Consider the following 15,059-nt stretch of genomic DNA (forward strand, 5'->3'; position numbering starts at 1 on the left):
ACCATCACTTTTAGCATTGGCAAGAATTAGTTAAAGATCACTTTTATTCACTAGGTTTTCCACTGGATAAGACTCTCTTAACTTTTAATGATCCCATCAGGTAGCAATTCCATCATGCAAGACAATAAGGCTATTTCTAGTACCTTAGTAATTTCATCATGATACTAACCAGATAACATTGTTTTTTATGTAGCATTTACTTGAGTTTAAACATTTTATACTTCAGTGAAATACTGATGTTAGATTAGTTTTTATTATTTTGGTTTTAGAAACTCTGAGCAGATTACGAGAAGATGTAGGTGATAGTGAACAAGATGAAGACAGAGGTTAGTAAAAATTGTCCTTTTTCAAACCTTTGTATATAAAATATAATTATTTTATTTTCAGTTTTAAAGTAATAAGTACCATTTCTGCAAGTTAGGCAATTAAAGAAGTTTATTAAAAACATAAAATTATTTTTAGTGTGGAGTATTTGTTTGGTGTAAAATATTTGACTTTAATGTTCCCACTATGATTGGTCTGCATTTACTACACTGTACAATAAATAAAAATTGCCAGAATAATTGATATTCTGAATAAAGTTTAACAACTAATATTCTAAAAATCTTAATGTTTAGTCAAAATAAACTTTATATTGTTAGTTTGGTTTTACATAACTAACTCACTTCTGTGGTAGCTGTGAAACTTTACTGCTGGTTTAATTTTGCATTGTTAAGAGACTCGGAAATGGCTTAATTCTTGTATCAATAGTGTACTTTTCACATAACTGACTCTTTCCTTTATGTGGCCTTATCTACTTGGGGATAAACTAAGAGTAGCATTCAGGCTTAAGTATTTTGTTATTTTTGTGTGTATCTGAAATGTGTGAAGATTGGAACCACTAAGGTTCTTGTTTTTGCAGATGAATCTTGCATGCCAGATCTGAACTCTTAGTTGTTCATGAAAACTAAATCTTATATGAGAGATTTTGTGTTATTACATAGTTTAATTGTAAACTAGTCTATTCATTTTGTGATGTATATTTCAGTATTTATTAATTTGCTTGTAGAGTTAGCATTCAGCTAAATTGAATGCTGAAATAGGATGAAAAAAATAATTTTTTGAGCTTTTTGTTATTTTTGTGTGTATCTGAAATGTGTGAAGATTGGAACCACTAAGGTTCTTGTTTTTGCAGATGAATCTTGCATGCCAGATCTGAACTCTTAGTTGTTCATGAAAACTAAATCTTATATGAGAGATTTTGTTATTACATAGTTTAATTGTAAACTAGTCTATTCATTTTGTGATGTATATTTCAGTATTTATTAATTTGCTTGTAGAGTTAGCATTCAGCTAAATTGAATGCTGAAATAGGATGAAAAAAATAATTTTTTGAGCTTTTTTATTTTTTGTGTGTATCTGAAATGTGTGAAGATTGGAACCACTAAGGTTCTTGTTTTTTGCAGATGAATCTTGCATGCCAGATCTGAACTCTTAGTTGTTCATGAAAACTAAATCTTATATGAGAGATTTTGTTATTACATAGTTTAATTGTAAACTAGTCTATTCATTTTGTGATGTATATTTCAGTATTTATTAATTTGCTTGTAGAGTTAGCATTCAGCTAAATTGAATGCTGAAATAGGATGAAAAAAATAATTTTTTGAGCTTTTTGTTATTTTTGTGTGTATCTGAAATGTGAAGATTGGAACCACTAAGGTTCTTGTTTTTGCAGATGGATCTTGCATGCCAGATCTGAACTCTTAGTTGTTCATGAAAACTAAATCTTATATGAGATTTTGTGTTATTACATAGTTTAATTGTAAACTAGTCTATTCATTTTGTGATGTATATTTCAGTATTTATTAACTTGCTTGTAGAGTTAGCATTCAGCTAAATTGAATGCTGAAATAGGATGAAAAAAATAATTTTTTGAGCTTTTTGTTATTTTTGTGTGTATCTGAAATGTGTGAAGATTGGAACCACTAAGGTTCTTGTTTTTGCAGATGAATCTTGCATGCCAGATCTGAACTCTTAGTTGTTCATGAAAACTAAATCTTATGAGATTTTGTGTTATTACATAGTTTAATTGTAAACTAGTCTATTCATTTTGTGATGTATATTTCAGTATTTATTAATTTGCTTGTAGAGTTAGCATTCAGCTAAATTGAATGCTGAAATAGGATGAAAAAAATAATTTTTTGAGCTTTTTGTTATTTTTGTGTGTATCTGAAATGTGTGAAGATTGGAACCACTAAGGTTCTTGTTTTTTGCAGATGAATCTTGCATGCCAGATCTGAACTCTTAGTTGTTCATGAAAACTAAATCTTATATGAGAGATTTTGTTATTACATAGTTTAATTGTAAACTAGTCTATTCATTTTGTGATGTATATTTCAGTATTTATTAATTTGCTTGTAGAGTTAGCATTCAGCTAAATTGAATGCTGAAATAGGATGAAAAAATAATTTTTTTGAGCTTTTGTTATTTTTTGTGTGTATCTGAAATGTGTGAAGATTGGAACCACTAAGGTTCTTGTTTTTTGCAGATGAATCTTGCATGCCAGATCTGAACTCTTAGTTGTTCATGAAAACTAAATCTTATATGAGATTTTTTGTTATTACATAGTTTAATTGTAAACTAGTCTATTCATTTTGTGATGTATATTTCAGTATTTATTAATTTGCTTGTAGAGTTAGCATTCAGCTAAATTGAATGCTGAAATAGGATGAAAAAAATAATTTTTTGAGCTTTTTGTTATTTTTGTGTGTATCTGAAATGTGAAGATTGGAACCACTAAGGTTCTTGTTTTTGCAGATGGATCTTGCATGCCAGATCTGAACTCTTAGTTGTTCATGAAAACTAAATCTTATATGAGATTTTGTGTTATTACATAGTTTAATTGTAAACTAGTCTATTCATTTTGTGATGTATATTTCAGTATTTATTAACTTGCTTGTAGAGTTAGCATTCAGCTAAATTGAATGCTGAAATAGGATGAAAAAAATAATTTTTTGAGCTTTTTGTTATTTTTGTGTGTATCTGAAATGTGTGAAGATTGGAACCACTAAGGTTCTTGTTTTGCAGATGAATCTTGCATGCCAGATCTGAACTCTTAGTTGTTCATGAAAACTAAATCTTATGAGATTTTGTGTTATTACATAGTTTAATTGTAAACTAGTCTATTCATTTTGTGATGTATATTTCAGTATTTATTAATTTGCTTGTAGAGTTAGCATTCAGCTAAATTGAATGCTGAAATAGGATGAAAAAAAAATAATTTTTTTGAGCTTTTGTTATTTTTTGTGTGTATCTGAAATGTGAAGATTGGAACCACTAAGGTTCTTGTTTTTGCAGATGGATCTTGCATGCCAGATCTGAACTCTTAGTTGTTCATGAAAACTAAATCTTATATGAGATTTTGTGTTATTACATAGTTTAATTGTAAACTAGTCTATTCATTTTGTGATGTATATTTCAGTATTTATTAACTTGCTTGTAGAGTTAGCATTCAGCTAAATTGAATGCTGAAATAGGATGAAAAAAATAATTTTTGAGCTTTTGTTATTTTTGTGTGTATCTGAAATGTGTGAAGATTGGAACCACTAAGGTTCTTGTTTTTGCAGATGAATCTTGCATGCCAGATCTGAACTCTTAGTTGTTCATGAAAACTAAATCTTATGAGATTTTGTGTTATTACATAGTTTAATTGTAAACTAGTCTATTCATTTTGTGATGTATATTTCAGTATTTATTAATTTGCTTGTAGAGTTAGCATTCAGCTAAATTGAATGCTGAAATAGGATGAAAAAAATAATTTTTTGAGCTAATTTTTCTCTTGAGTTACGAAAAATAATTCCACTAACACTTTACAAGACTTTACTGATTCTCTAGACTAATATTGTAAAGCTAATTTAATTATAACTGCACAGTAAGTTGCTTTGAGGTAGTTATTAAGTAAAAGTTTCTGTTGGAATAGACCTTTCTTGGAATGATGTTCCCATTGCTGTTCTTCCTTTCCTTGTAGACAGTCTGTGGTGTTTGGATGACATTTACGAGGGTACCATTTGCTCCTCCTTGTCTGGAATTGCAACTATTTAAAGCTGCATCTCTTTAGGGCTGGGGTGTGTGGGCCATTGATCAGGAGGCTTTGGATCATTGGTCTATGTGAACAGTCTTTATGTATCAATGTCCTAGAGCTTCTAGTCATTCATCAGGCTCTAAATCATTTTCTTTAACACTTTGTGTGTACAGGTTGGAGGAGGCATTTTTATATATAGTACTATTCAATGTAGTATTATGCAGTCAGAGTTATGAACATTTAATTTTACCCTTACATTGATGATATTATAACAATTTGTGTAAGAGAAAATACTAGATACAGCACACGGGAATACTGTAAACTTTAAGCATGTCTTAGGAGATTCTAGACATTATGCAAATAGTTTGCAAACATTACCATGAATAAAAGTATTTTCGTTATTCACAAAAGCATCAATCACCATTCACTCTAATTTTCATAGTCTGAGTCAGACTGACATTGGCATTTCAGACATATACTTTGCATAAACCTTAGAACTAGATATGAGTTTTTTTTTGTGCTCAATAAAAGCTTGCAAGTTCACAAATTTGTTATTATATTTAACATAATTTCTGCAATATGAGGTCAGTCAATGGATTGACTCCACATTGCTTAAAAATATTTATACAGGGTGTTCAGAAAGTCACTGTGCACTTATATATTTATTAACAGACAAAACTGCACAGTGACTTTTCGAACACCCTGTAGTTAACTGTTATGACAGATAACATTGAAACTGACAAAACACACTAACAGTTGTATGATGATAATTTTTAGCACTTACTCTTTAACTGACCACTTCTTTTATGAAACTTTTATAATAGTTAAAACTTGTCCTCCATAATGAACATAACTCATTAGGTAATTTGGGAAACAATGTTCAAAGTCTTAACTGAAATGCTGCTATATTGCATCATATTGTTTCTGTGATGTTTCATTTTAACTAGTTTATCTTTATTAGGTTTTGATTTCTTGCTGTGTAACATGAGTTTTTATCAGTGAATTTTATCTTATAACAGCTTAAAATAGTGCATGTTAAAAACAAAGTAGAGGTCCCTACTGTTTTAGAATGCATAAAAGAAATTGGAATGGAACTTATACTTCAGTGGAATGAAAAGTGAGATTGCTAATGGAATGCAATTGTTTTTCTACCTAGAAATGTGTAGGAATACAATCGTTGCCACAGGGGTGTTCACTTCAGCTGAACTGTACCGAGTGTCCAAAGGCAAGTTTTGTGAATTACTGTTGTGCAAGTAAACTGAAAAGTGGCTTAATCTATGCAAGCCCTGGTTTTATGTGTGTTTAATGTCAAACTAAGTAAAGCATGTTGTTGCATAGAAAGGTAAAGAATATTATAGCCTGCATTTTGTTACTAAAACTTGTTTGTATTATAAGAAATAGTAAGCATGGCAAAGTACATGTAAAATGTATTAGAGCAAATATGTAGCCTCACTAACTTTTCTCTATCAATAAGCTTACCATGGAGAGTAAAATTTACAAATAAGATTTTCTGGAGACTCAACCAGTAGAAAATGAGGCAACAAAAATGATAGAATCATGTATTATGATTATAGTTTATGTCCAGTCCATAATAATTCTTTATATCTGTTGTTACTGGGCTGCCATCCATTGAGAAGTGTTAAGAGACATAAGTGGCATAAAAAGCATGATAAACTACCACACACAATTTTCTTTTATTTACCAAGAAAACAAATATGTAAGTAAAGGAATAAACTTTTATTAAAACAGATCAGATGCATTGTTTGCTATTAAGAGATTAGAGCAATCAAAACCAAACAACCTAAGAAACCTGAGTACTTTCAATGAGTGGTTCTTTATTCATCAGGGTAATTTCATTGTTTATTATTAAGAAGGGATAATTTTTAATTTATTTAAATTCAATATTTTAAAAAAAATAATTTAGTTTTTCAAGCGTACTAATTCAACTGAATGATGAAAAGACAAAGAATACAAATCGATATTAAATATAAAATAGAGCAAGTAAATTAGTTTATTCTAGTCAAAATAACAAATTTTAGGTTTCTGTAGTAATTTGTTTTACTTGCTATAATTTAGCAAGTAATAATGGTTTTTCAACTTGACTGCTCTGTAGGTTACTAAAACTAAATATATATTGATTATATTACAATTGTATTATTATAAAAGTAAACCTTTTTAGATATTTTGAATGAATATACATTTCTAAGAACATATAAATGGAAGCAGAGAAAAAAATGTAAAAACATTTCAACTGACTAATCTACCATAATAAAGAACTTGTGAAATTTACCTGACAACCTGGATACAAATAAACCTTTTTTTTTTTTTTTAAACTTGTTTCAAAAACTTCATAAATCAAAATTTTTGAATTCATAAAAATGAAAATGGGTGTATTAGTTAAAATTTTGTAACTAGTACTGACACAAAGTAAACATTAGAGTTTGGTGTAGTTAGGGAAGACGTATTCTCTGTGTATTGTTGAAAAATGAAGTGATGATTAATCTTATGACAAAGTATTTCATATGATAATCAGGACTTATGTTTGAATGTATATCAGAATGGCTGGTATGGGTATTAACACTTCTACTAATAAAGCAGAGAACAACTTTTCAACCTCTTTAGATCATCTTCAAGTTAACAAAGTTAACAAGTTTGCAACTGACTGTTGCCAGGGGCATCGTAGGGGTGAGAATATAAATGTGTATGGGATTATAGGTGGTGTTACAGTTAGATGTTATGTTATTAATATAGGTATAAAAGTGTTCCTTTATATTGGTTGTAGTTGTATAAGTAGGGCATCTTTGATTTTGCATTTGTTTATATTTGTTTCTGTACTTAACATCTGGGTGTTTTATATGGTTATGTTGTGTTTATTTGAATTGCAGTGTTCAAAAATGTGTGAAAGTGTTTTTTGTATTCTTTGAATCTGGTTTCCATTTTTGTGCTTGTTTCTCCAATATGGAAGTTGTAGCAGCTGTTACATTGTATTTTATAAATAATGTTGGTGTTGTGTTTGTCAGTGTAGTTTTAACATAGTATGGACTTTAGTTTTGTACCTGGTTTTTGAATAAATTTGTTTATTGGGATGTTGTGTTTTGTTAAGTTTTTTCCAAATTCTTTTCCTGATGTTGGGAATATATGATGTGCAACAGTGTAAGGGTTTGTAATTTGTTGTAGCTTGATATTTATTATTGTTTGTTGTTGATCTAGGTGCATGTGTATAATTTTCTCCATGGTTTGGAAGGAAATTTGTTAATGTTGATTAAATGTTTTATTTTGTTGATTTCATTGTTAATTTTTATCAGGTGAGCATAGTTTTGTGGCCATGTTTATTTGGTTTTGTAATATGTTGAGTTTTTGTTTTGTTTCATGTGCTGAGTCCCAGGGAATGTATAGTGCCATATGGATGTTTTTCTGTGGATTTCTGTTTTGAATTGTGTATCAGTTCTTGAAATCTTGAGGTTGAGAAATGCTATTTGTTTAGTTTTTCTTGTTCACAGGTGAACTTAATGTTGGGGTGTATGGAGTTAATATGGCTGAAAAAACTAAGTGTGTGTTCTGTAGATGTGAATCCAGCAATTTGATTGTTGATATATCTGTACCAGTACAGTAGCAGGTGTAAGGCTGAATTGATTGCTTTAGATTCAATCTGCGTTATGAAAATATAGGCTAGAATTGGTGACACAGGATTGTCCATATTCAGGTCATTTACCTGTAGATAGTTTTGGTCATTGAACATAATGTTAGTTTTGATGGTCATGAATTCTGTAATGGTTGCTAATTGGTTGCTGGGGATGTGTATCAATGAGTTGTGGTTTGGGGTATAAAGTTTTAAAGCTATCTTTCAGGCTTCAGTGATTGGTATTTCTGTGGAGAAAGATTACATCAAAACTGTTTATTAAGGCTTTATGATTTAGTTGATTAAGAATACACTTAAAGTTAAAAGAGATTTTGGAAAAGGAGCTGGCTGGTGTTAGATATTTAGAAAATTCCCACACTTTGTATTCTCTGAGATTGTAATTAAATGATCCAGAGGTTGACATTATGGGTCATGGTGGACAATCTGGTTTTTGAGGTTTGGGGGTGCCATATAGTTATGGTGTGCATGAATCGGTCAACCACACTAATTCTATACACCCCAACATTAAGTTCACAAAGGACTTACGTTTTAAGTCATTTCTGTAAAGTTATGTTATTATTAGTAGAATTTTATTTAATAATTTTATTAACTTTCATTGAAGTAACCCAGTAAAAATGAGTAAAATTAGAATGCTGATACTTTTAAATTGCTATAGAAAACTGTACGGTTTCCTGATAAATGTTACCATTGTATTAAAAATAAACTGTTGTTCTGTGGATATTTTTATTATATTGAACCTTGCAGCATTTTTAGCATGATAAACTTTTTCCTATGTTTCAAAATAATTGTAATAGTTTTTAACATTATAGTACCATTTGAAGAGTAATTGTTGTGATATTAAATTAAATTTTATTTTTCTGAAAATATTATCATTGTTTTGAAGGTTATAATGCTGTTTTGATATTTCATGCCATATTTAATTTTACTAAGTCTTACTTTTGAAGAAAGAAGGCACATAGAAATACAAGGATAATCTTTATGGACATATCTTACTATTAGTATCAGTTGTAGAATCTCCAACTGGTAGTTACAAAATACATGTCTACATTCAGGTAAAAGTTTTCTTTTTAGTAAATTAATAGTATTTTTTTTCATTAAATAATAGTTAAACATTGTCTGACAATACAAAATATGTAACTGTAAAAACAATTGTATGCTATAAAACTCATTGTTTTTGACACTAGTTTAGTATACATTGATAGAGTGAGTTTTAACATGTAAACCCTTGTTATCTCATCAACATTAAAAATATACATACTATTCATTAGTTAAACCACAAAAGTTATAAATAAGATATAACAATATAATATGTATGTATATTAGTTCATTTATAGACCTGTTACATATTATTCAAAACTACAAAACCAAAACCGTATATGCTTTATGTACATAAATTTTCAGTTTGATACATACACTAACCAAACTATGAATAGCTGCAGGGCGAGAAATATTGTGTATGTGGACATAAACATTAATTGATCCATTCTGTACTTGATAAACATTTACAACAGGAAACATGCACACTTATTTAACAAATCCCTAAGTTTGGGGTTTGTTGTTTTTGTTTATTCATTTATATAGATTTGATAATATACTCCATAATTGGTAGTCAGTTTCATCACAACACTGCCAAGTTGGAATTACCTACTTATTATTCCAAAATCTATTCATCCTCTACAGACTACAGAGGCCTTGGCATTGGGGTACCAATGCCTGAGAGTATTGTCAATCCTGAGGTAACTACCCACCCAGCTAGTCCATCGTTTGAGCCAAGGAATAAACGGATTCGAAGAATTTCGTCCAATGAAGAAGAGATTGATAAGTGTGGAGGAGATGTCAGCAGGTTCTATGGTCACAGTCCAACCAGCCTAAGTAGTCAGACATCATGGGGTAGTGATATTGATCCTGGTAATATATATATTGTTCATAAAAGTTTGTGTCTATATATATATAAATCAAAATTTTTGAATTGGAGTATTCTTTGTGTATGGTCAAAAAATGAAAGCATTTCATATTGTAAACAGGACTTGGAAGGAAACACAGGCAGTATAGTTCTTGTAGAGTTTTTTTTTTTTTTGCTTTAACAGTTTAAGCCTAGCCTTCTTTATTTTAATTTGTATAGAATATTTATACCCTGGTTTTCTTTTATATTTTAAAGGATACTGAGTTGCTGTGTCACCAAAATTATTAGTGTTCTGGTAAACATTTTTAAGTATTATATTTAGGTTTCATGTTTACTTAATGTATTTAAATTCCATGTTTAGGTTACTAGTTTATTTTTTAAGATTTCATGTTTACATAATATTTTTAAGGTTTCATGGCTACCTAATATTTTCTACAAAAGGGACTTACCTGTTAACTAAAACTGTGTAAAAAATTTAGTCAATAAAACTTCCAAAGATGCATTTACATACACTAGAGGGATTACTATGGACAAAAGGTATGCAATATATAACTTTTTTGCATCATTCATTTTTATCTTGACCAGTATTTGTGGATTGTTGCTAGATATAGTACTACCATCTTTTATTTTTTCAATATATAAGGTATATATACTTTTTTAAATTAAGAGACAAAATTCAATCATAACATTTAAATAACACTTTGGTATCAGCTCCCCACCTCTTGTACTATATCCAATGTAGTGTTCAGAATAACGAGTGATGAAATATAAAGATGCCTTTAATAAGTAGAATAATCATTCACTCTGTATGAAAAAGCTTGAGACTGCTCAGTTAGTAAGTATCTTAATCTGTCTTAAAATACTTAGATTAACTGCTTAAATAAAGAAAAACAATTGGGGTCAGAAGCATATACAACTGTTAAGTTTCTGTTTGGCATTAGCCTGGAACAAAGCTCCCACATTGAAAAGGGTTAATGTGTACTGTGTTAGTCTCTGATATAACCAGCATTAGATATATATTCTTTCACTAATAAGAGGCTGATGCATCCTCCATGTGCAGTTATATCCATGAGCTGAAGCACTGGAACATAGGTTTTATTCCTTTTCCTTGGCACGACATGGTTCAGAAGTCTTTTCTTAGGAATTACCAGAATGTTTGTACTTATAAGTTTAATTACTATTTATAGTGTAGTGTTTTGTTTCCTAACTTTTCTTGATTAGGATAAAGAAAGATACCAAATTTAAGATATTTCAATCTAGAACTCTGATTTGATTCATCTTCAGTTTGATTTTTCTCTTAATCAAATCTGTAATTTTTGGACCAGTGTCTGTGTTAAGGTTTCCTTTACAGTACTATTTCCTATTATTGTGATCTAATATGCAAGTTTGAATTTTGTTTGAATGTAATTATTGACAATGGAAATAATCCTAACATAAGAACTCACTTTTTCTCAGCTTATGACTAGGTTTCTGTGTTTTTTTTTTTTTTTTACCTATCAATGTCTGTTAATATTTTCAGAATTTATTTATGTTATCAGTGTAGAAAAAAATCTGGTTTATATATGCAGTACGAAATGCATACAACAATTGATTTAATAAACTTTCTTGCCAACATGATTTACAAATGCCCAGTAATAGTAAATATAAACAAAAGTGTTATCATAAGAAACTCTTACTTCTCTTAGTTTATCTGTTTTATTAGTTTGATGGTTTACCGATAGTAAAGTCAAGCCATGTGATAGATTTGTGTTGGACCTAATTTATTGCAGAAGATTTTTAATGTTACTGTCTTTAAGTGAATTAGTCAGAAATCTAGATAATAAAAAATATAAATACAATAATTGTTTTGAAACAATGTACTAAGGTTTACAAAACAGAAGTGTTACCTTAGTTTAATTTATTAAATGTGTCTTGCTAGGAACTGCTAGTAGTTTAACTCAATTGACAGAGCACTTGTCTAACATATGACAGGGTTTGTGTGAAAAATATACAAAACTTGATTGCCAAAATGTAATGTAATTAAAGTTGATCATTTTTCAGTTTATGCTACTTTTGTTTAGAAAATGATTCTTAGGTGACATGAAATGAAATGTTTTGGCTTAAAATATTAACATTATTTATTTTAACTAGGAACAGGGAACCCTCCCCCCATTCACTCACCCCATGGTAAGGTGAAATCTGAAGCATCCAGTAGTTTTGTAGCAGTTAGCAGAGGACCACTTAACCCTTCCTCAGGAGACATAGTTCTTCAACATCAGGATGTTATCAGGCCTGATAAGGGGGTCATTTCTCCACATTCAGGAGAGGGTAACAGAATTTAAATTAATTGGAAGACATTATAATAAAAGGACACAGTATTGTGTTTGGCAGTTAGTGAAAAAATTGCAGTAAATGGAACAAATCATTGTCTTTCAAGTACTCTGGTAGGTTGTTTCATTTATTGTGGTTTTTCACTGATTTGAAGTTTTAAGTGAAATGGCATTGTTTTCTCAAACATTAAAAAAATTAGCTGAATTTTGGACTAGACCTGTAACTACATAAATTTTTCAAATTCACAAAGTAAATTACTTGTAATTTAAATTTTTAAGATTACTTGATTAACTTATAAAATGGTAGTGTAACTATGAAGGAGAGGCTGCAGTATGGAATCAGTTTCTCTTTCAAATAACATACTCAACAACTAAAGCAAAAATGTAGATGAAATCTGGACCTATAAGGAAAAATATACAACTTATTCTTAATTTAAGTATTATTCAAATTACATACCATTAATAACCATATACGTACATCAATTCTTGGTATACTGCACCATCAGGGTATTTTCCTTCCTGAAATATGTACAACTGGCACAAGAAGTTTTTTTGTTGCATTTTTTAGAATATAATGTATGTCTTCCCTTTGGGTCCATATTTAACAAATTTTGTTGGAAATACAGTTTTGAGAACTATAAAATATGAACAATCAAATCGTTATGGGTGATTGATCATTAAGTGTTGTAGAGAAAGAACATTATGAAGGGTATTTAATGCTGACTTTAAGCAGGAATAAAAGTGTGCATAATATAATTTTAAGCATTATTTAAACTTTTTCTTTGGAAAGTTGTGTTTGTGAAACTGGCTTCTTCAAATAACTTTTTGGCAAAGAATTGGAGATTTGTTTTATTTAGGTTAATCAAAAACAAAGAAAAGAACTAACTTTTAGTTACAGTTCAAAGTTTGTTGGCTGGCAAATTAATAGGTTTTGTTTATATTTACTCTCACCAGCTCTTGCTTCCCAGCATAACTCATTGAATATATCACCTCCAACACACAGTCTTGGGTCAGCTACAGCTTATTATATAGGTCCCAAGTATCAGGAGAATGGTGACACTCTATCAGACTTTGTAAACTTAGTGTGTCAAGAAACTGAAGGCAACAGTGGACACTCTCCACAGGTAAGTATCTAGAAACTACCTTCAGTTACTTACCCTGGAACCAGGGGATCTTAAAATTATGCAGGAAAAAAGCTGGAGGGGGTTTAACAAGTTTTCATAAAAACAACAAAAAATATATACTTAAGAAGTATATGTAACTTAATGTTAAAACAGTAGTCATACATAGTTCACATGATCAGTAATTTTAAGAATACAGAGGAGTTTTTCACGAGAGGAACTAACATCTTTAATGGAAAATATTATGAAGTAAATCCATTTTGATGCACCCTAATTATTGGTAGAACTAACACGCATCTTAATGTGATGGCAATAAACAAATAATTATTCCTACAATCTACTGACAGAGCATTAGTTTATTTTTTGCACATTTTTTCCAAGGCTTCTCACTTTAACTTTTCCAGTGTTACAGCGGACCAATCCATACCTACCTGGCACAATATAACCCTAAATGTGTAGCTACAAAAACTTACTGGTGTTATTTATGCACATGTATTTATGTATAGAATCTTAAATTTAATAAAGATTAAAAAGGGTTAGATTTATTTTTTGATACTTTGGAATCTTCAGCAGATAATGTTACAATAGGGTGCTTTATTATGAAGTGTTAAATCAACAATCCAGTGTGAAATGGAACAAAATTAGATAAGGAATGTGGCAAATTTTTATATACATGTAGAATTAATGTAAATAACATGTAGTTAGGAGCATGTATTTTCAGTCCACAACTGACCATGAGAGCAGAAGTCCATCGAAGCTCCACTTCTACTCCAGCGCTATGTTACCTCCTCCACCACCAGCTCCGATGGCCAGACCTGTTGCCATCATTAGATGTACAGGTAAGTACACAAATTTTGAAAAAAATATTTTGTGTAAATTTAACAGGTATTCATATCTGTTTCTGTTATTTACACTGAAGAATCATCATCAAATGCATGTGTGCGCTTCTCTATAATGTTAAAGGTGCATCACAGCGACGTGTTGAAGCAACGTGTTAGTGATGTATCACAGCGACGTGTTGAAGCAACGTGTTAGTGATGTATCACAGCGACGTGTTGAAGCAACGTGTTGGAGATGTATCACAGCGGCGTGTTGAAACAGCGTGTTGGAGATGTATCACAGCGGCGTGTTGAAGCAGCGTGTTGGAGATGTATCACAGCGGCGTGTTGAAACAACGTGTTGGAGATGTATCACAGCGGCGTGTTGAAGCAACGTGTTGGAGATGTATCACAGCGACGTGTTGAAGCAACGTGTTGGAGATGTATCACAGCGACGTGTTGAAGCAACGTGTTGGAGATGTATCACAGCGACGTGTTGAAGCAACGTGTTGGAGATGTATCACAGCGACGTGTTGAAGCAACGTGTTGGAGATGTATCACAGCGACGTGTTGAAGCAACGTGTTGGAGATGTATCACAGCGACGTGTTGAAGCAACGTGTTGGAGATGATTAACTGTGATAGCACTATAATTTCAGACATTTATCCTTCAATAATTAAATATATATACATATATAAACACATGTTGCATATTAAAATATGTCGGAGCATGACAGAAAAATTGTCATGGAGTATTTTGAATATAGTAAAATTTGGTTGAGTGAAGAGTTTGATTTGTTTAAAGGTTGAGATGTTAACATGTTGAAGCAGTGCTGCAAAGTATGGCTTTATCTAAACTAGTGTTCTGATAAAGTTTCATTGTTTCAGACTTGAGTCCAACATCTTCAAGTCCACCTGCCACCTCTGGAAGTTGTGTAACATCGGATCCTGATACTTCAGGGCCTAGCAGTACAGGAGATAGAGACATCAGAGAACGGCTGTCCCCATCCTCCACAACATCTGTGGGTGAGTTTGAGTGATTTAGCTGTAAATGTTTTTAAAATAATTACATCTGGCTTAATGAATAAATATGCTATTGGAAACATTTTGTAGATAATGAAAAACCATAAGAAACTGGATGGAATAGCAGTTGTATTAATAGCTGGATTTACAGAGTTTAATTTCTAATCATTTACATGGATTAATAAAT

General features: G+C 30.7%; 1 protein-coding gene across 12 annotated transcripts in view; it reads left to right on the plus strand.

Annotated features, from left to right (window-relative positions):
• The window catches only part of LOC143257033 (nuclear factor 1 C-type-like), a 66,918-nt gene that overhangs the window by 44,725 nt on the left and 7,134 nt on the right, over positions 1–15,059 (plus strand). For 8 of the 12 annotated variants that reach the window (XM_076515112.1, XM_076515118.1, XM_076515116.1 and 5 more), the window contains 7 exons: positions 270–326; positions 5,217–5,285; positions 9,381–9,608; positions 11,734–11,910; positions 12,867–13,036; positions 13,755–13,872; positions 14,738–14,875. In XM_076515112.1, the coding sequence (XP_076371227.1) occupies positions 270–326; positions 5,217–5,285; positions 9,381–9,608; positions 11,734–11,910; positions 12,867–13,036; positions 13,755–13,872; positions 14,738–14,875 (957 nt within the window). The remainder of the gene's footprint in view (positions 1–269; positions 327–5,216; positions 5,286–9,380; positions 9,609–11,733; positions 11,911–12,866; positions 13,037–13,754; positions 13,873–14,737; positions 14,876–15,059) is intronic. The other 4 variants (XM_076515119.1, XM_076515122.1, XM_076515121.1 and 1 more) reach the window with 1 other exon arrangement.

Source organism: Tachypleus tridentatus, chromosome 7 (assembly GCF_004210375.1).
Source record: "Tachypleus tridentatus isolate NWPU-2018 chromosome 7, ASM421037v1, whole genome shotgun sequence".
NCBI classification, from domain to species: Eukaryota; Metazoa; Arthropoda; class Merostomata; order Xiphosura; family Limulidae; genus Tachypleus; species Tachypleus tridentatus.